The 21,897-nt window shown below is 33.6% G+C and overlaps 1 protein-coding gene across 8 annotated transcripts in view; it reads right to left on the reverse strand.

Annotated features, from left to right (window-relative positions):
• The window catches only part of LOC143904460 (uncharacterized), a 31,623-nt gene extending 14,065 nt beyond the window's left edge, over positions 1–17,558 (reverse strand). For all 8 annotated transcript variants that reach the window (XR_013258914.1, XM_077419164.1, XM_077419161.1 and 5 more), the window contains exons 1-2: positions 17,375–17,558; positions 2,269–2,475 (exon numbers count right to left, since the gene is read on the reverse strand). Coding sequence is in view for 7 of the 8 variants with exons in the window: in XM_077419164.1 (XP_077275290.1) it covers positions 2,269–2,377 (109 nt within the window). In the remaining variant the exon portion in view is untranslated. The remainder of the gene's footprint in view (positions 1–2,268; positions 2,476–17,374) is intronic.
• Positions 17,559–21,897: the final 4,339 nt, after the last annotated feature.

The following is a 21,897-nucleotide window of genomic DNA, read 5'->3' on the forward strand; positions in this document are numbered from 1 at the left end:
TACTTGGCACTTTCTTTTACCTTCTTTGAAATAAAATCAACAGAGTTACTGTGATATTCGATATTAATCGATATATAATATTGTCATCTTGTAGCGAAATTTGGAGATGGAGGTATTTTATTTTAATGTTTGTTACAAATAATACTTCAGCCGAACGTATGTGAGTGATCCACGCGCTCATGCATTCTATCAGGCGCGCGGATCACTCACATACGATCGGCTAAAAGACAATGCTGTTTGGATTGACTTTACTTAGTAATTACTGTTTCATTAAGCATTGTGGAAAAAATGGCTCAAGACTTTTCGATTCAATTTTTAATAAGAAATAGTGCTATGCAGTTAGTGGGGGGTCTTTAAGAAATTTATTTCTGTACCTATCAATAACTTACAAATTTATAGTTTCAAAGTTATAATAATAACTTTCATAATAAGAAACAACAACAGAACCGTTATGATATACAATTAATTAGAGAGAAAAATGTCATTTTACGGGTTAGGGACTGGGTCTTGGTAGTCTAAATAATAATATTGTGTAAATTTTGTACACTTTTTCCAAACTGAGTAAACTGCGCGCAGATTTTTTGCCGCTCTTAAAAACACAGCTCCTAGTTGAAACAGTAAATTTACATATTTAAATCGATAATCGATTTAAATTTTAATGCTAATGAGCTTCCTTATTAAATTACTGTAAAGAATTTATTGCGAAAAGCATCATCCCATCCACGGTTCGAACTTGGACCTCTCTACATTTACAATAAATTCTTTACAGTGACTTAACAAAGATGCTTATTAACGTCAAAATTTAAATCGATTATCGATTTGGATATGGGGGATTTGCTGTTCCAACAGGGAGTTGTGTTTTAAAGATCGACAAAAAATCGGTCGCGCGCAGTTTACTGACAAGTTTGGAAAAAAGTATAAATTTACACAGTATTGTTATTATTATTAGGCTACCAAGATCCAGTCCCCGGACCATAAAATGGCATTTTTCTCTGTAATTAAAATATATCAGTTGCTTTATGATATATCCATCATTAAATCAATTTTTGAGATAAAACTATATGCATTACGAAATGACTTTATTTGAATTTTCCATATCGAAATACATCAAATCGCTTTGACGTAGCGTAACGTTTTTTTATCTCTTCGAACTTTTATTTGTTTTACGAAATACGTGACAATATTTTTCTACCTACGTAATATGGATATACACACACATACATGGATTAATTTTTTAATATTTAGCATCTGGTTTTTGCAAAATATGAATCATATTTTCAATACAACGTGGATATACCACGGATTAATTTTTCCATTACTTTGTAATGGTTTTTGTGGAAAGTAGGATCTCGAACGAGAAACGTGAAATAGTACGGATTCAATTAATTCCCGTGCGCGCGTGACGGGCTTTTTATTTTAAACTTCCGACAGTCACGTCGTAGCGGTACACGTGCTGTCGTTACCGCTGCACACACTGTTTTTTTTTATAAATTCGGTCCGCACGGATATCGAACGTGTGTGCAATTGAGGTGAAAGGACGGAAGGCAGGCGGGGATGAAATACGCGAGTGTGTGCACAGTGTGTTGTTAATTAGTTGAATGGCTGATTTTGCGAATGTTTAATGCAAATTGAATACCTATTTACTTCCGCGCGACTGCATGTTAATAGACTGCACGGTCCACAAAGCAAAATAGAAAAATTACACAAAACATTTTTTAATTACACGTAATTATTAATTTCTTTTTCTCTCTCGTGTGCGTGTGTTTTTTTAAATAAAGAAACCGAAAAGCATACACGGTTGGTTGCTTTAAAGAAATTATCTTTATCTCGTCTGTGTATGCAAGATAAAAGAGAGTGATTAAAGTTTTCATACAATATTATGCTATTATATATCACTTCTGCAAAATGGAGTTCTATTTCACTGCATATATACGTATTGTAAAATTTCATTCAGTGATAATACCCTCTTGACACAGGGGATGATCATAAATTATTACACCGTGAAAACGAAAAATTTGTTCGTTCTGAAGAAAGCGGAAATTACGGAAAAATCCAATCGGTTAAAAGAAAATCCAGGCAATTCAGTGCCTGAAATGTATGAGTGGTTTTTCCGGCTTTACCGGTAAATCTTGGAAAATGGAGAATGTGAATTTCCGCTTCCACACATCTCATATATTCACATTTTGCTTGGGATTGCCGAGACAGCTTTAAATCTTCGCACGCTTCGTAGGACATTTTGTGTGGAGGCAGATGCGGTACTTTACTCACTTCTAGCAGTCTTTTGGTTCAGCACTTCATCCTCGATCGCCTCGCTGAGATTCAGCGGCGGTGGTGGGGCCTTCGCCTTCGTTATTCTCAACTTTTCCTTGTCCACCATCTTTCACTGATGCCGTTGTTCCGAGCCTGGCATTGTCATCGGCGTCGCGACTGGGTTAATGCACCTGGGTTGCAGCTCAACTGCTAATTATCAACGACCTGGAAAGTCGAGCGATATGATGAGTGGCGAAGTGTACGATCAGTGTGGAAGTCTACGAGTTCAAAAGAGATCAAAATCGCGAGAGTGAATCGCTGAAACACTGCAGTGGGCTTAAAAAAAAAAAAAGTCAATTTAACGATATATCTGGATTATATAAATCTAGTGTTATATTTGAATTGAGGAAAAACACGAATAAAAATGTTTCTTGAAGTTATGATTTAATTATTACATAGCAAATCTGTAGACTTAATCTCTTTTCACTGATATATTTGAAAGTTAAATTGAAATACGACGACAGTTATTTGCCGTATTCGTCTATTATAGTGTGTTGCAGGTGTTAATTTATTATATCAATTATCAGAAATATTCTGAGTGCTTGTTATGTGAAATTGGAATTACTGTCTATTAAAACTTGCATATATCTTATGCAATTATAGCTTGTAGCCGGCTGAATATATATACATATATCAATGACAGATGAATTAATCACGAGTTTTCTCGTTCTCTACATTTCAATTTGTCGCGTTTTGAATTTTGCCGTTTTATTACGGTAAAATCTGTTACAATTTACTGTTCGTGCGGTCACAATACGGTCAGGGCGAATAATATATGTGCGGAGGGTTGGTTAGCGGAGTACGATATATATAATTCATGGAGGCTAATTAGTTCATTCACAGATTTCGAATTATATCAGAGACGCTATGACACTAAATTTCATAAATTTACATAAATTTTAATATTTTAAATTAGCCAGTATTACGAATTATAACACGTTTCTGAACATTGAGGCAACATAAATATGTTATTTCAATAATATAATTTGCGCTGCTCGATTAACATTGAATACAAAACGATGAAACAAAATACTACGAAAATATTATTAAAGATGTGTTGTCATTTCTTAAGCAACGTTAGAGTTAATCAGTGCACTGAAAAAAAATGTATTATTGCAAGAAAATAGATTTCTTCGATCTTAGTTTCCTTAATTCAAAGAAGTATATTGGGTAGATTTGAAGAAACATTTTTCTGAAACATTTTAAAATCATTTTCTCGAATCTACCTAATACTAAACTAAATTCAAAGACATCTATTTTCTTGCAAATATTAAATTTTTTTTTCAGTGTAGTTTCAGTGAAATTGTTTCATTTTATCTCGGTTTTTTCAATTTCTAATTTTGACGCTTATTATTTCATATTCTACAGTGAACTATACAAACAACCTCTACGTTCGTAATTCGACATTTGTAACAAGAAAAGCTTCCCCACCCCTTTCGCTTGCGAGGCATCTCCGCTTCGTTTAATCTTTATCCTCCACTTTACCTCGTTTCTAGGGGTGCTATTTCGTGGATAAATGTAGATATTTAAGCAAAGAAATGTCAACTTTACAAATACGCTAGTATTATTAATTTTGCACACATTAAATTTTTGAACGTTTAATTGGATACCATACGACGTTATTTCAGGGATTAGTTAATGAGATGAATCGGAGAAAATATTAATTTTTTTAATACGCGCGCGTAATGCCGATAATAAAAAATTATCATTTATTATCACATTTTTCATTTTCTAAAATTGTACAATTTTTTTTTATTTTTAAACATATCTATTTAAAAGAAAATCAAGAGATCACGCGCATTGCGAGTTTATAACACTATACTTTTATCTTGCTATTCGAGTTGCGAATTTCTGGGGAGCGAATTAGATATATTTAATGTGAAATCGCGCTTGTTCAAATATGTGACAAGTCACATATTAATTTCGTTGATGAAATTACTTACCGCATAATTACCATTATATCTGTTGCGGCGCACTTGCGGCAATATCTCATAATTCAGCAGTATTTCGCAGCTGAATCAGATTTTCACAAAACCTTTACTAAACTTCAATAATGATCGACGTTTAAATGGAACTGGAAATTATATCGAATCGGATAGAGATCGCAAATTGTTAACAGGAACTTGTGCTATGTATCTTTGTCAGCAACTATTTCCCGCTGTAATTAATATTCGTCTTTCTTTATACTAGAAACTTTATATACTAGAAGAGAGATATGTGTGTGTGTAATATAAGATATGTGTCAACATGATCGTAATATGCGCAGATTACGTGTCTGTCTATTGGACGAAAACATCCTTCGCGGTGAATACAATGTAATATACTAGTATTATAATAAATACAATATCCTTATGTCTAATTCTCTAATTCAGCGAAGAATATTCTTGAGAAAGATAGCGCGGGAAAAGCGCGCCGACGCGACGGGTTACCGATGTTTCCGAGTTGCAGAAATATATCTCATTGTACGTCTGTCGCTTGGGAAAATGCGCTTTTATCCATAAGACATTCATTAGCATAAATAGCATTGCAAGTTACGACTGTGCCATCTGTTTTTAATGATTGATTATGCTTGACTTTACTGTCGAGCCAAAGCGCTGCCGCCGTCGGAGTTTATCGCTGAAGTCCTGCATAATTCAATATTGCTGAACTTGTTGAAGTTTTGCATTCGTTTAATCTTGTATGATTTCTCGAACACTTCCGTTTCTCACTGTTACAAAGTAACTTGATACATCTCAGCTATTGTCATTACTATAATATACAAACAGATTTAGAATCGAGGAATTTTTAGATAAGGGATAGAAAATCGGGCTTGAGTAACAGATACTGATATTTCTAAAATAAATAATAAATATTGAGAATTGAGAACTGAGAACTGAGAATTGAGAATTGAGAATTGAGAATTGAGAATTAAGAATGGAGTGTTAAGATTTATTGAGTAGTTTAATTTATGGAATTACTGTACAGATTAAATGATTTAAGATTCTTAGTGAAATTATAATTAGTTGGTTTAATTTTTATTAGAAGAAAGGGGTGATATCTATTTGTCGTAATTAGATTTCTTTTATATAAAGGATAGAGGGGATAGAAAATCGGGCTTGAATAACGGATACTGATATTTCTAAAATAAATAATAAATATTTATAATTGAGGATTGAGAATTGAGAATTGAGAAATAAGAATGGAGTGTTAAGAATTATTGAGTAGTTTAATTTATAAAAGCTATACATTAAATTATTTAAGATTCTTAGTAAAATAATAATTAGTCATAGTTTAATTCTTACTAGAAGAAAGGGGTGATATCTATTTATCGTAGTTAGATTTCTTTTATATAAGGGATAGAGCTAGGGAGATTGACCCAACGTTGCCGGGTACCGGCGATATCGCGTCTACAGAAGGTGCACAACGTGGATTTGTCGTTGGGTGCTTTGCGTCAGGCTGGCTACGTTCTTGAGGGCAACATAGACGCGAGGAGCACATTGCCGATGGCCACTGCGAGAAGACTCTGTCGTTTCTCTGGCAGATTATCCCACAGGTACCAAGCGCCGCGGTTCGATCGGGCGGCACGCGTGATTCAGAGATGGTGGCGGGTGCAACTCTGGTACGTTTAAGTACGTGAGAAACTTTTTGCGCGAACGTAGAAATCTCACCGCGATAATAATCCAACGCATGTGGAAGCGCAAAATAGCGCTGTCCTCGCCCGTGATCGAAATTGACTGTAATCTTGAGGAATAACGCAAAAGATACTTGCGCGTTCGAACAGCCGCGATACAGCTTCAGAGGTGGTGGAGGCAGGTACGAGGAAACACGAAGAAGTTGCAAGAGCTAAAAAGAAAGAGGCACAAAGCAGTGGTCACGTTGCAGAAGAGATGGAGAGCTACGTTGCTGATGCGAGCGACACGAAGTTGGAATCGCGACCTGAGAAATGCTGCGTTGATGATTCAGAACTGTTGGAGGAGCAACGCGAGCGATGAAATTACAATGTTTTGAGTATCTCGTGCGTAAAGATGCCGCCGTGAGAATACAGAAGTGTTTCTAAAAATATCGTAGACGTTATAATGGCATATAGGTATTTATATTAATGATTTTTATGAAATTAATCTAAATATGTATTATGTAATATATGCACATAACGCGGAAAATTATATTAATTCTTCCTGTCTCTCCGTTAAATTTTGTAGTATATAATTATTTATGAATTTTCATATGCGACAAACATACTTTGTACATTAAATTTTAACATTATATTATAGATAATTTAAAAGATTTATTTTATAATGAGATAAATGAAGAATAGATATTTCTTGCTACATATATTTGTTAAATTACATCTTTGCATTTATTTTATTGTTTCGAAGCAGATATTAGTTCCATTATCCGATACATCGCGCGCTATTGTACATTTCATGGCTGTATGCGATCAGCTAGAGTGCCTTTTCAGCTAGTAGCGTGTTGTTTCGTTAATAATGTAATATCGGGGACAATGTTTCCGTTTCCTGATCATCCGCAACGCGCATTCATCCGTATACTGAAAAGTAAATGTACGATTCGCGCAATGTGTTAAACAAAGCGGCATAAATTACTGTCACTGAAGCTTCTCGGATTACAATGCTTTATTTTTTATTCGTGCTTCAGATTGAAAATATAATTTAACTGCACAACATAACGACCCTTTCATCGTCAGCTAAAAAGTAGAATTCCATAATGACAAACTTTGTGACAGTGTCTTTAAATATAAAAAAATATAGTAATAATGATAAAGACACTTGTGAATTGAAATTTGATTTATTTGCACCAACTATAAAAATGTTAGCACTAATCGTTTACTTAATTTACAGGTATGTATGAGAGAAAGTTATTAATAGATAAGCATATTAAATAACGAATTATTAGATCTACATGGGATACAAGTGATTTTTCCAAGGAGATTTTATTTCTCACAAATAGAGCATCTTTGAAATGCAATGTCAGATGGTTTATTATTCGCAACTTGGTCGCATTAGCATCTTGTCGGCGGGATAAGTGCAGTTATTAAATTAGTAAAAGATGCAGCGAGCGAGCATTCAACAAATATAGTCATAAATCTCTATCGCCGAGAGAGGCGTTACTTTGAAATATATTATCTTCAAGCTGCCACCATTTTTCATATTTTACTGTCACGCAGGTGTATAAGTTGACATTTTTCTCTAAAGAGTTAAAACGGGCAGCGACGAGATGCCGGGGTTCTAAAGAGAATTTCATATTTCTTCGGTTCTGCCTGAAACTCTTTCTTTCTGATATTTTTGCTTCTTTTCTGTTAACGTCCAGTTTAAAATCTCGCTGTTGCATTTATGCATTTTGTTTTATGAGACACGTATTGTGCTGATGAAGAAATATTTTGTTGCAATTACGTCTAATGAGATGCACACTCGCTTGAGAATTTTTTCAGAGAAAAGAATATACAGGATAAAATTTCATGTGGTTGCGCCGATATATTAATATTGTTATTCTAGCAAAGTCGTGTTGCTTTTGCGTTTATCAATATTATATAACAATTTAAATATTGTAATGTGATAATTTTTAATGTCACAAGAATCGAAATTTTGACTGCGTATTTGATGAATTAAATAATATTTTAGCATTCTCAGAGATAAAATAGCCTATTAAAATACTAATTTGCAAGATCCACTTAAACTACAAAGTTGCATTCAAAGTAGATTTTATAAATTGTGAGCTTATTCCACTGTCACTTTGGGCATTTTATTTGAGGTACTTTAAAAGAAGTCGAGACGCGAAGGAGAATTAAAGCAATTGTTTCATAAAAGAGAATTGTTCCACTTTAATATTAATAAAATAGTTTGGCAGGTAACTTTTATTCTACAGGAACCTTGTGTAAGATATAAATTTTCTAAGAAGTTGGTCAGTTTTTTATCAAAATGTACTTAATATTATACATGGTTTCGTGGTACTGCGATCGAAGAGCGTTTATAGCATGCGGCCGATGACAGATGCACTATTGGATTTCGAGGAACGTTTGGAGGTGTACCATTGCTCTCTCAATATAATTCAAACACATGCAATAAGGTTTTGATGCTGTGCAATGTTACGGTATACTGGTTTCTCGAATGGAACTCGAATGTCACGGCCAGATATAAGATAGACGCATGCTGAAACTGAAGATGATTGAGCAATAGAAGAGAGAAGTATGTCCCCAAAATTAACTTATTACTTGAGTAAACTTGGTACATTTTAAGAAATTATACAATATTTAAAGTTAACACGCAGAAATCAAATCAAGTAGTAGTAACATTGAAATTAAAAATTGGAATATTAAAATTTATATTATAAGGATTATAAGTTTAAAATTTAAAAACTTTAAAGATTTATTGAAATTATAGATTTCAAAAAAGTTTTAAGATCTCTTTAAACTAACGCGGTATACGGTAGCGGTAGCGGTAGTGCGGTACGTATGTATACAGCGGTATATGTAGGTACCCAAATTGACCGCGGTATACCGCGCGGGCGCTACGGTATTGTAGCGATACATTTTTGTAACGCTGCAGGCACAGTTGACCGCCGTGTACCGCGCACAGAAAGACAAAATGTCCATGGAACAAATCATTGAAATTGTAAATTTGCATCCAATTTTATTTGATTTGAGCAATCCTTGAGCAATAAATTGAGCAAATTGAGGTTCCCAAAAATTTGTGTGTTGTTTGCGAATGTTGTCCTTAATTAAATTTAAAATTTTATCGAAACAATCTATTGTCATTCGGAAGTATATATAAAATTTTTTCTCATATCTTTTAGCAGCTGAGGAACTAGCGTGTAAAATTCTCCCTTTGTTTTTCGTTCCATATTAATTTCATGAATCTATTTCCTAGTTTTTCTTCTGCAAAAAGTTATATATATATGTATACAGGATGTCCCGAGTGTAACCGACAAATTGCGGGAGCATATTCTACAAGTCGAGATAAGAAAAATGTAAATATCTATAAAAGGTCGAACCTCACCGATGACCTTGACCTTGACATATGTTGTCAAGTGACCTTCAGAAGGTTTTAGCCGGCGGTCGTTATTCGTTAAAAAATTATTAACAAAAAAAGTTTGGAAAATATAACAGCTATTTTGAGTATTGGAAAGCATAGACGACTAATATTAAGGGAGACCGGGTCTAACTCGACACTATTTTTTTAAAGGCAATTTTTAATATTTAATTAAAAATTTTAGGCAAATTCAATAGTATATATTTAAAGAGTGTTCCTTCAGGTACAAAATTGATTCAGAAAGTTTTGCTGTACGTCGCTTTGTTTTGCCGCCAAGAAAGGAAAAGTGACGCGAAGACAAATTTTCGAATTGAAAAATGCCAGGGCAAACTCAACACTCAACACTTTGTCTGATCGACACAATTTGATCTGGAACTTATTGTTTACTGTCTGAAAATGAAAATACATTGTTTATTGGATGTGTATTTAAAAAGTACAAAAATTCGGAATAAAGTAGCTAGAACAATCATTTAAAATAATGAGAACAAAAATTGTTGAATTTTCAATTATCTTCATCTAAACTCATATCTGAAAAACAATTAATGCAGGTAAACTCGCGAGCTTGTAAAGCACGCCACGAACCCATGTGGCACCTCGTTTCGCGTGGAAAGTGTATGCGTTAACTATTTCGACATATATTAGTCATTTATGCCTTCCAATACTCACATAGATTCAATATACAATTTATCAACAATTTACTGCTTTAAATGTTGTATTTTGGTAAAACAGCGATTTTTTCGCGAAATAAAGTATTCTCTGCTTTAACAAATAGACTTTAATTTATCAACAATTTACTGCTTTAAATGTTGTGTTTTGGTAAAGCAGCGACTTTCTCGCGAAATAAAGTATTCTCTGCTTTAAAAAAAAAAAACCTAATATTAGTCGTTTATGCCTTTCAATACTGAAAATAGCTGCTATATATTTTCCAAACTTTTTTTGTTAATAACTTTTTAACGAATAACGACCGCCGGCTAAAACCTTCTGAAGGTCACTCAGGAGGGTGACTTTGACAACATATGTCAAGGTCAAGGTCATCGGTGAGGTTCGAATTTTTATAGATATTTACCAAGATAAAAAATGTAATATAAAGTTTAGCTAGAAATCCTTTATTACAAAGTTATAAAAAAGTATTAAACATGAAATAGAACATGAAATAGGCAACGGATTTTCCATTGCGCAGAATTTCTAACCAAACTACGTATAAATTACATTTACCTATTCCCATTACGTTCCTCATCTTCCATTAAGGTGGTCCTTTCGCGGACCCAGCTAGTCAAGTAACAGTCCGTCATGAGGTAATTGAAAACAAACATAGTGACAAACATTACACAACATCCCAATAATTATAATAATATAACATGATTTTACACGCACGATTTAATCGTATTTAATTATTTACTAATTAAAAAAATATCACAATAGTAGTGTGCGGTTGGACTCGATTAAATAAGTAAAATCATGTTATATTATTATAATTATTGGGATGTTGTCTAATGTTTGTCACTATGTTTGTTTTCAATTACCTTATGACGGACTGTTACTTGACTAGCTGGTTCCGCGAAAAGACCACCTTAACGCTAACAATAATAATTCATCTTTGTCCGAAAAAACGTGTCTTCCATGTTGCAGATCAAAACAAGTAAAAGTATCTACTGATTTGCCGTGTAAATACCGCGTTGGTTTGAGGAGACCTTTAATCAGTCTTAATTAGCCTATTGTTATCTTTATTTTTAATTTTATACTTTTATAAGTTTGTAGCATAAAAAACAACTACTGTAAAACTCGAAATCTGCATATCGACAATAATTAAACATTTAATATAATTTATAAGTAATATGAAAGCAACATTAATAGAACTGCGATGCGAGAGAAACAAGCGTGTTCTAAATTTGTATACAAATTTCGCCCGGTTTGACGTAGTTTGAGTAATGCGATAAACATCGAAATGATACTTGATCCCGTATACTGATGGAAGAATGTGCTCTCGACTTGAATTTCTCTCGTATAATTCGTCGCACTTAATCGAGCAGCCTTGATCGAGCACAAGCGGATGACGTTTATGAATCGATGAATATAATTCCCGATCAAATGAAACGCACGTTACATTCTATTACTAGGTCCATTGTGAGATATTATATGCATGCAATCGTTTCTATTTTTATGGAATAATAAAGCACGCTAATAGAGTTTTGAAGGCGAAGGATATCAGCGCACAAAATTAAAATTACATATGAAATTATATTTCTGATACACGAAGGGAAAAGGTATTGAAATATTTGTAAATATAGAAATATACATAAAAATATAAAAATATATTGCGCACTCTGAAATTGTAACATTTTTTGGAAATGTTATTTTATAAATTTTGACAAAAAATAATACTTTTATTTTTCAACTTAGAGAGCTATTTTTACACAACTTTAATTAAGAATGCGCACACGTTTGCATTTGAGCAAGTCGGTGTAAAGTTGATTTTTTTTCCAATAACAAACGTTAAGATATGAACGTCATGTTTCTTTACGTTCTTAATTTTGCATACGATTTTATTTACGTAGCGAGAAGGACAAACTTTCATATGATGAATAAAATCACGGTGAATTGAAGATGATCTTAAAAATCATCATATAAAAACACATTTCGATTCTTGCATACGGCATATAGTCCTCATGCAATCATAAGAACGGAAACTTATTGCGTATAGTAGAACTGGGCGCACGTTCCTCTATTATGAAATTATACTGATGTTTGACTGCACGTTGCTTTATCACTCGCAGTTGCCGGATGATCGATGAAAAATCGTGCTCCGAATGAATGATGCTCGCGCGCTTCTCTGAGGTTCGCGTATTTGCTCTTTTCTCCACAAGTCTCGTTTCGAAAAGGGACGAGCTCGGCCGGATGGAAGAGAAATAGAGTACTCGTATTGCTCGGGAGAGAAGAATCGTCTAGGACTTCATTAAACTAACGCCTTGACGTGTACACAGTTATCGCAGCCACGCTAAATATAAGACCGCGATACAATCAGGCGGCCCATGATAACGTAATTAACTCGTATTTCTCGTGTCACAAACCCAAGGTGTCTTCATTAATTTTGTGGATAGATAAGGTAATAATACTAGTAAATAATTACACGCGCATATAAGCACCTAAACTCAACGATAAATTATGCTACAGTTTATACAATAAATATTTATTAATTTATGTGTAAGGAATTTGTAGATTAGTTAATAAAATCATTCTCCATTTATCTTGAACAAAATTTTAATTAAGTAGAAATATTTTGTTTTAAGAATTAATGTTTACTCAATAAATAATTGAGGATCTATAGGGGAAATTATCGATATCTTAATATCATTTTGATTTATAGTTTCAATACTTTCTTTTCCAGTGTATCAAAGGTATAGCGCAAATAATATTAAGGATTAAAAAATATGTTGATTAAAAAATATGTTGCGTGAGATATCGAATTTGAAATACTACAGTAATCGCAGTGAATGCGCAGTGAATGCTAACCGCGATCGTATCGGCGAGCATCACGCGAGATCGCGATACAAAGAAACAAAGATAAAAAAACAAAAACTTTACGTGCACGTAGATTTAAAGGTTTTGATAAGAAGGGAACGAAAGATTTCTCCAAAACGGAAACTGGCTAGATTAGTTGCAAATACATTCTCAAGTCACTTGGTCACCTCGCCGTCGCTTCGCGTGAAAGACGATCTGGCTAAATAATCACTTTCAAGTTTCCGCAAGTGTAATTACCTGACGCTTAAGTCGTTTGTCTTATACCGGCAGCATAGTTTACCAAGCGGGGTTTAGGAACTTATTCACGCTTTCTCGATAACTCAAGCTTTCTGTCGAACGAAACTTTCTACGGACCTACCAAGCGCCTGAGCATCGGCACAAACATATATATATCGAGCATCTAGAATTTCCAGCGTGCAGCCACCAGTTACTATCTTTCATAAAGTATACAGGAAGTTAGACGGAATTCGCGAGCGAATTACACTTCCCTTCGATTGAACTTTAATCGTTTATTAGCTGAAAGACAGTTATTAACTTTGTTAAAGAAATGATTAAGTTATAGAAGTGTAGTAATAGAGATAAAATTTAAAATTTGGTTCAGAATGTTTTAGATCCTACGTGATCCCATAACTGTATCTCAACCTCAACTATCTTCTAAGGCTTTACCAAAGAAAGTCGGGAACTAGGGTACGCTATATCTTTCCTCTACACTGTACATAATGTAACATGTTTCTCTAATGATACTCGAGAGAGATCGCCAGAATTAAATTTAAACACTTTAAAAAATTTAGTAAAAGTTACTTAAACAGTTATTCGATTATTAAAAATTTGTTAGATACTTCTTTGAGGTTTTTTTTATCTACTAAACAGTTACGTAAAAATAATTTTACTAATTAATCCTCAGTCTGCAAAGTTAAAAAAGTAGGTATGTCTACAGTGTAGCGTTTGAAAACTTGAATTTGAAATACCGTCTTTTGGTACTTATTTATTTAATGTATACATTTAATCCCCCCAATTTAGGACACCCGATATTATATTTACTTGGGCGTAGCATGAAGAGAATGGTAAGTGTCCATTTACTGTGAGAAATAATTAGCTATTAATGAGCGCGTTAAGCAGAGAAAATTACTGAGTATTGGTTTGCGGTATTTGACCCTAATTTGCTGAACCTGAAGGTAAGTATCAAACGCTTGCGATTGCTATTTAGCGATTGCGCAATTCTCTGTTGAACGCAGCCGATATGCCAAGGTAAACGATTGAATAACGCATGCAGTTTCACTGAACACACAATAAAGTTCGGTAAACAATAATATATATATGCAAGATCATTTCTTTAAACAATATTCCACAGATTGAACCGAATATCAGTAATTGGTACAATTTGTAATATTTTGTTTGCACTGAAAATGTTGACAGAGGAACAAATTTGGATAGAGAGAAGGGAAGCATCCCTGAGCGTTTTAATATTTAGGCGCAACAGGGAGTTCCTCTCGTTCGAAGGTTGCAGAAATATCAAACAATCTCTCTACCATAGGATAATATTAAAATTTATTCTTCGTATGTGCCTTTGTATAATATATATAGACGTATAGACAAAATATAGGTTTCATCCTTATTACTCGGGGAGAAATTTTGCCGGTTTGTCCCACAGTTAAGCAACTTAACATTTTGGTTAGTGCCCGTTAAGTGAAAATTATCTTTGCGTAACTGAATATCGACAGAACTAATGGAAAGAGAATTGATCTAGTAGAGAATTATCTAGTATAACTTGAAAATATACTAATATAACTTAAAAATCTTTGAAATAGATATAGAATAGCTAATTACGATTTTTATAGTTACGCAGAGTTTATTAGGGTTACGAATCCAATTAATTTGATTATTAATCGTGGGTTGCTTAACCGTCTTTTTTTTTCCAAAGATAAGAGAATCTTTTCAAAATCCAGGTACACGTAAAAAAACGATACGGCAAGATGATTCGCGGTGATATGGTTCTTTAATTGTCTCGAACATTTCAGTTCACGTTGACTTGTTAACGAGGGTGCAGTAGGGTGCGTAATGCAGTTGTTAATTTGCTTCTTGTTTACGTCGCTGTCAGTTTCAATTCCCCCGTCGCGTGTTTTCGCATATCCCCGTCGATTATATCGATGTAAAATGACGGGCGTTGCGGGCGAAACACGAACGTCGATCAGTGGCAAATCATCCGTATCGCGACTATCACGTGTACACGTATGCGAGCGGGATGCACGAATGTGATATGTACGTTCGCGCGCAACGCTTAAATTATTTTAGCGTTAGCTGATGCCGGGAATTATCCTCGCTTGTTAGCGTCACGCGCATGCATTCAACTCTGAATTTCGCGAAAAATATCACCTGGCTGGTTCGCCAGGTAAGTTTCGTTCTCTACCGCTGGTTCCAGCTCTTGTCACACCAGAGCCAGAGTTGACCTGGAAAATCGTGGAACCGACTTGAACGCGAGACTTTTTCGTATTTGGAAACGGGTCGTATTACATTCTTTTTTTCGTGACGTTTTTTCTTGTTGTTACCGTTTCTGTTTTAATTTTATGTATTCTCTTATAAATTTAGCTTTTACGAAATATTAAATGTGGGTAGGTACTGATGGTTTGATAATATACATAGTTAATTTATTGGCTCGTTTCGTTTGCAACGTTCTCTTTTGTTATTACGCTTCGACTCGATGGTTATATAAAGGAAATATTCAACTTTTAATCTTTTTATTAAAAATAGTTTTCCTCGCAAAAGACAACGTTATTATTGTGATTAATCGATAGATTCATAAATTGGCTATGTTAATGTACAAAACATGCACAATAGCGTTTCAGATGGCGAGTTATTATATGGGGAGTTGAAATGGGGACGTTGAAAATACTGTATTTATCATCTCATATTACTTTGATTATTAATTTGAAAGTAAAAATTTATTAAAATTGATGAGCCACGGTAAAATATGAATGTCATATTTTTTCGTTTTTTTTTCTTTTACATTTGTAAGATTTATGGGGCAATCCCGATTTTATATTAAAAAAAAAGCAGAACGCGTATATGTTTTTTTAAAATCTCTCTTTTGTGACAGAGTACACATTTTCAATCCCAATAGTACTATACTACGATTAATCCTCTGAAATCATAGTTTATGCTTTTGTAAAAACTTTGATGTCCCAACTTTCTCTGAATATGCTTTCGTTAGCGTTATAACAATAGCTACTACTTCCAAGGCTAACGAGTGGCTTTTATAAATCTCTTAAGGGATTTAATTTTAAAGTTCGTTACTCCTCTCTCATCATTCTGTTATAAATGCAATGGAAAAGCTGTATTTTGTAACGTAATGAGGCTGACGTATGTAGAAAGAGAGAGAGAATGCGATAGAATCGAACAATAAAAAAATATTACAATAAAGCACAAAAATTTGCAGTATTTTTTTATTAATTCCAAATTTTTTCTCAAGAAAATTTAATTTTTTCATAATCTGCTGATTCGTCACATCAAACAATTTGATAGTTTTAAATCACGATTTTGCTAAAATAAAATTGATTGGTTTAGTTCTCAAAAAGTATTTTTAATGTATGTAGCAAGGTTTTTGCTAAAGAAACGAATTAAAAAAAAGAATCAAATAATTTGAAAAATCATTTACAGGAATATTTCACTTATGTATAAAAAGAAATTGTGTAAGCGAACAAGTAAATCTCTCATTTCTTATAATATCTCAAATTTTTCGAAATCTCTAATAATGCGTAAAACGTAGAACAGTGAATCGGGCAGAGTAAATCGGCGTTTGAAGCGCGGAAAATGGGTTCTAACTAGTTCGTGGAGTCGCGCGAAGCGTAATTTGCTAAAGAATCTGTTAAATTGCCATGAGCATCAGAGCTGTCAAGGGTATGCGTTTCTAATGATTAATTAGATCGCCTTGAACGCGAATGCCTCTCCTGCGAGACTACACATGAGAAATGGATGCCGAGTGTGTATAGGTACAGGGTCATACGACGCAGGTCGTGTCAGCAATCTTCACGACCTTTTTCCTTCATTAGAATTCAATTGGGTCACACGTTTATACTTGCAAAGGTAATCCGTACAAACACATAAATTGTTCCGTCACAGCTTTTTTTTCTAGAATACACGTAAAATGTATTCTAATACAAAAAAAAAATCATGTAACATGTAAAGTGTATTCTAACACATCCCGGTGCCTGCAATTAACGTAGTACTTGACGTAAAATTATATTCGTGCCTAAAATAAGAATAAAAAACACTAATAACGGGACTCGGTTTCATTTAGCTTTTATTATTCAGAGTTTACCACAAGTAGCGAGACCGCTTCATTAGTCTTAATGATTTTACTGCGCAACATCCATCATATATTTATATACACGTACCGGCGTTAATTTTCCTTCACACACTCGTGTATGCGTTAATTAAAGTGAAGTTTAGCCATTTTCGCCACCCGTCCCTTAAATATATATTTTTAATTTTGCATCAGAGATGTTTTCTGTTAAATGTGCACTTACGCGTTGTTTCGTTTCCCTGAAATGTCCCAGCGATAAAACACCACTCTTCTCTCGATCACGGTACAACGGGGTTAAAAAGTCAGATGAGCAATGTGTGCCGCGTTCTTCCGCCACGATTCCTCCGCGACGAGAGCTCGCTCGACGATATTCACGCTACGAGAGGCGGCATGCTACTGAGTACTGGCCGAATCATCCCCCTTTCGCCTGCGAGGCACCCCCCGTTATTAGATCGACGGTAGCGCAGCCATGTGGAGGGTTGAACCACTATTATAGTCGCTCATTATTATAGTTGGCGTGTATTCGTACTTGTCCGTTTGGAAACAGTTTGAAATTGCCTTGAAATCGTAGCGATTCTTTTCTATTCTCCACTGTTCGACCATGATAAAAGCATCAGCGAACAAAAGTACAATTGTCTTGATTTAGCATTTTTTGCAACTTAAATAATATACTGACAATATATTACAATTACATATATACCATTTTTTAATAGAAATATTAATTTCTCTTTAAATCTATTTTTTTAATTATTTATTAACATTACTGACATTATATTTAAACATTTTCTGTTTTATGCGCTTTGTAACAAGACTGGCTACTTTTTATGATAAATCCGTGCGATAATTTTTTAGAAACTAAATTATACTGTTTTTAAATTATAATCGTGAAAGGTATAATGCTATTTAGACATACGCATTTTAAAGATTTTTAGTAGACACGCTAAATTATTAAATCAATAGGAAAATATAAATTCTGCTGCTAAATATTTCGTGATCAGAATACGTTGATCATAATTAAAAAGTTTTGTCAAAGTATATATCAAAATAATTTTAATTAGAATAATTATATTTATATGTTATTTACACTTTTCTTTTTAATTTTCATCTTACATATATAAGTATTCTTCTATTGTACATCAGAGGTTGTACTGTATATTGATTGTTAATAGATGAATGAATGGATAATTTCTTTACAGTTTTTTAAATAATTAAATTGTATATATTTAATTTCGGGGAGGAAAGGGGGTATTAATGTTCCATCGATAGCTGTGTTTCAAGTCCGACAAATAATCGGCGCGCAGTTTATTAAGTTGGAATATATGTATACATTGTAATTCGTTACTTCTGTAACTATTAATTCTCTATTTGCGCACCACGTACCGCGCTTGACTCGTATCGCCGTCTTTTAATTAATTTATTAATAAATGAAGCACAATCTTAAAGAAATGTAACGTTTGACATATACTTTGACAAAACTTTTTAATTATGATGAACGTATTCTGATCACGAAATATTTAGCAGCAGAATTTATATTTTCCTATTGATTTAATAATTTAGAAGTACGCTACAATAATTCTAATGTATACCGATTTGTACTTTTGTCGCCTAAATCTTTATTATATTCGCACTATTTCAGCACGTATTAAGCTGTCACTAATATCGCGCGTTCTCTGGTAAAAACGTATAGCCCTCCGATTTTAAAAAATACACCGAAAGTCGTCCACTGAAATTCGTTCGTTGAGAAAGGTCAAGGAGACCTTTTTTTGGAACGATATGAGTAGGCGTCAATAATTTTTATTCGTGCCCAATCGATACGAAATGTAATTACATGCATCATAATTTGCGTCGCATCAAAAATTTCTTTCGAACACGAGGTTTTTATACGCATTACAATATTGGCTGTCACTAATCAAAACTTTAGCAATAACGTGGTACAAATAAATAATATTGCGTAGCAATCGATCGTTGCATGTTTACACACACAGAACGGTGTAATTTTTTCTGGTCTTTGATAGAACTCGAGGGCATGTAAGTTAAACATTATCTCGCAAGAAAGATCTTACGCAATTGATAAAATAATTTTAGTTATAATAGTTTAATTATTCAATTATCTAAGAATAAGTGTCTCAGGATAGCATTTTTAATGTCGGATAGTAAAATGAAAGCTGTTATTTATAGAAAGATTCCGATGCATGAAATTAAGTAATACGATTCCTTTCGTGTATCGGAATCTATCCATAAAGTGATTCAAACGCATTATTTCAACGGGTAAACTTTCAGGAAGCAATACATATGCGTTGATACATATAGTGCAATTTTTAACGTATCTGGTTTCATGAATCTAAAGTTTTAAAAATGGAGGCGCTCTACCTGTAATAAAAAGTACATCAAACTTGCAATTTCCTGGTGGATAAATTACATACAAGTTTTATATGCGCGGACGTGTGAACAAGGAAATATAAAACAGAAAAATTAGTTCTAATATATAAGACTATATAGAGCAAACATGTTTTGTTATTAGCAAAAATGAGATGTGGAATATTTGGAGAGATAAATTAAAGCAAATAGCTTTAATTAATTTCGTTATTGGAGCAGGAATTTAAAATAGTAGAACTCTCCGAGAATATGTCGTAATTTGCTACACCGCGTGTCTCTGGATACTAAAAAATTTAATTTTGTTTCACTTCGGGCTTATCTTAGCCTTAGATCATATAATTTAGATCTTGTCTCTCCAATTTCATTCAGATCTTATCTTTCCAATTCACGCGCAATTCACGATCCAGCTGTGTAAGTAGTTTTCTAGTTAGTTCATTAGTTTATGGGAAATAATTAATGTTCTTAAAAGCTACGTAGAATATCAAATTTAATATTGAATTATATTACAGACAAATTTCATTATTTTATATAATTCTTAAAAATCCCTTGAATGATATTTCAGTAAGTAATTTTTAAATCTACAATTATACGAAGAAACAAAGAACCTTTTATTACCAAATTCGAAATTTAATTTATAAAATAATTTTGGTAATTTATACCTAGTAACGTATTATTTTGACGCGGTTATATATATAAAAAACAATGATAACACTGGTCAGCGTATCAAATACTGATTGGGTTTCTTGTATTATTTCTTGTAGATTTTTGACTGTTGAATTCGAATCTGTCAGTAAAATTTTTCTAGCATAGGGGAGACCGGGGCTAAACCGTCTGTTTTTTTAACAACAAAATAAATAATTGTAGTTAAATGTGATATACCACTGTAAATAAAGAGTGAACCTTTAGCTACAAAATTTATGTTAGGAAATTTTTGTCTACGTCGCTTTGTTTAACCGGTATATAGAGCAAAAACGAAAACGGTGGAAAAATTGAAATCTCAAAAATGCCGGGGTTAAACCGTCTATACACCCGGGATAAATCAGTTTCAGGTTTGATCGCCCATGAAATATTAGACATCTACACTGGATTCGTGTTCAGCATGCATTACTCTTTATATATAATCAGCATGCATTTATAATCACGTACCTCGAGATTTGGAGAGTAAATATTATTGCAGATATTACAAAATTTCCACGCGCAGAAAATTTCACTTTTTACCACGAAAACACGTTTACCCTCGTAAAAATCATAACACGGCAGGTAACCTGCCGAAACTCCGTTGGTCACATGGATACCATTAGCAGCGTTTACAATGTTAATAGCGAGTTCGCACAATATACAGGTTCCGAGATATTGATTAGACGGATTTACCCCGTAGACGTTTTAGCCCCGGTCTCCTCTATCTAGTTTTTGGAAAAATTAAGATCAGATATGTAAAAAAAAACATGTTTTTAGCCATTTTTGACAAAAGGTGATGAACCCAATGTGTTAGAAAATTCGAAAAAAAAATCATAAAATGAAGATTAGACAATATACTTTAGGCTAAATAAACCCATAATTAATCCGTAATCCCCTATCGCGAGCTTCAACGTTTCTTTGTGGTGACCAACACTGGTGAGGCGTCAGCGCGCGCGCAACCCATCACAAAAAAACGTTGTAGCTCGCGATAGGGGATTACGGATTAATTATGGGTTTGCTTAATTTAAAATATATTGTCTAACCTTTATATTAAGATTTTTTCGAATTTTCTAACACATCGAGTTCATCTCCAGATCTCCTATATATTGTCAAAAATGGCCAAAAACATGTCTTTTTTTTTTACATATTTCATCTCAGTTTTTTCAAAAACCAGATGTGATAGAAAAATTTTACTGATAGATTCGAATTTAGCGGCCAAGAAATCTACAGGAAACGACTCAAGAAATCCAAGCCGCATTTGACACGTCAATCAGAGTAATTAAGAAGAAATAGGAATTTACAAACATCAATATGAAATTAACTAACTGCTCACGTTATTTATCATATTGATCATGTACTTTGTGAGGATTATTATTTGCTACTTCATTCATGTATGTAAGCGTATATTAATAAATTGAAATTATGATATCATTTGATTTCACCAATAATGAAACTATTTGATTTTGGCATTGCGGTTCTCTTTGATGAATTATGCTGGAATATTACTGTGTGAAATTTCAGTACATGACATTAGAGCGACGCGCAAGGATCATCTTTCTCGCGAAATTACTTTAGGCCAACTTCTCAGCGTTAAATTTGTCGCAAAACTAATTTCCTAAATGAGCAGCGGTAAACTACGTACCAGACTAAATCCATCCGTTTCAAATGTTGCTTCAGGTTTATAATGTTTAA

Source organism: Temnothorax americanus, unplaced genomic scaffold (assembly GCF_048541705.1).
Source record: "Temnothorax americanus isolate GAGA-0224 unplaced genomic scaffold, ASM4854170v1 Scaffold52, whole genome shotgun sequence".
NCBI classification, from domain to species: domain Eukaryota; kingdom Metazoa; phylum Arthropoda; class Insecta; order Hymenoptera; family Formicidae; genus Temnothorax; species Temnothorax americanus.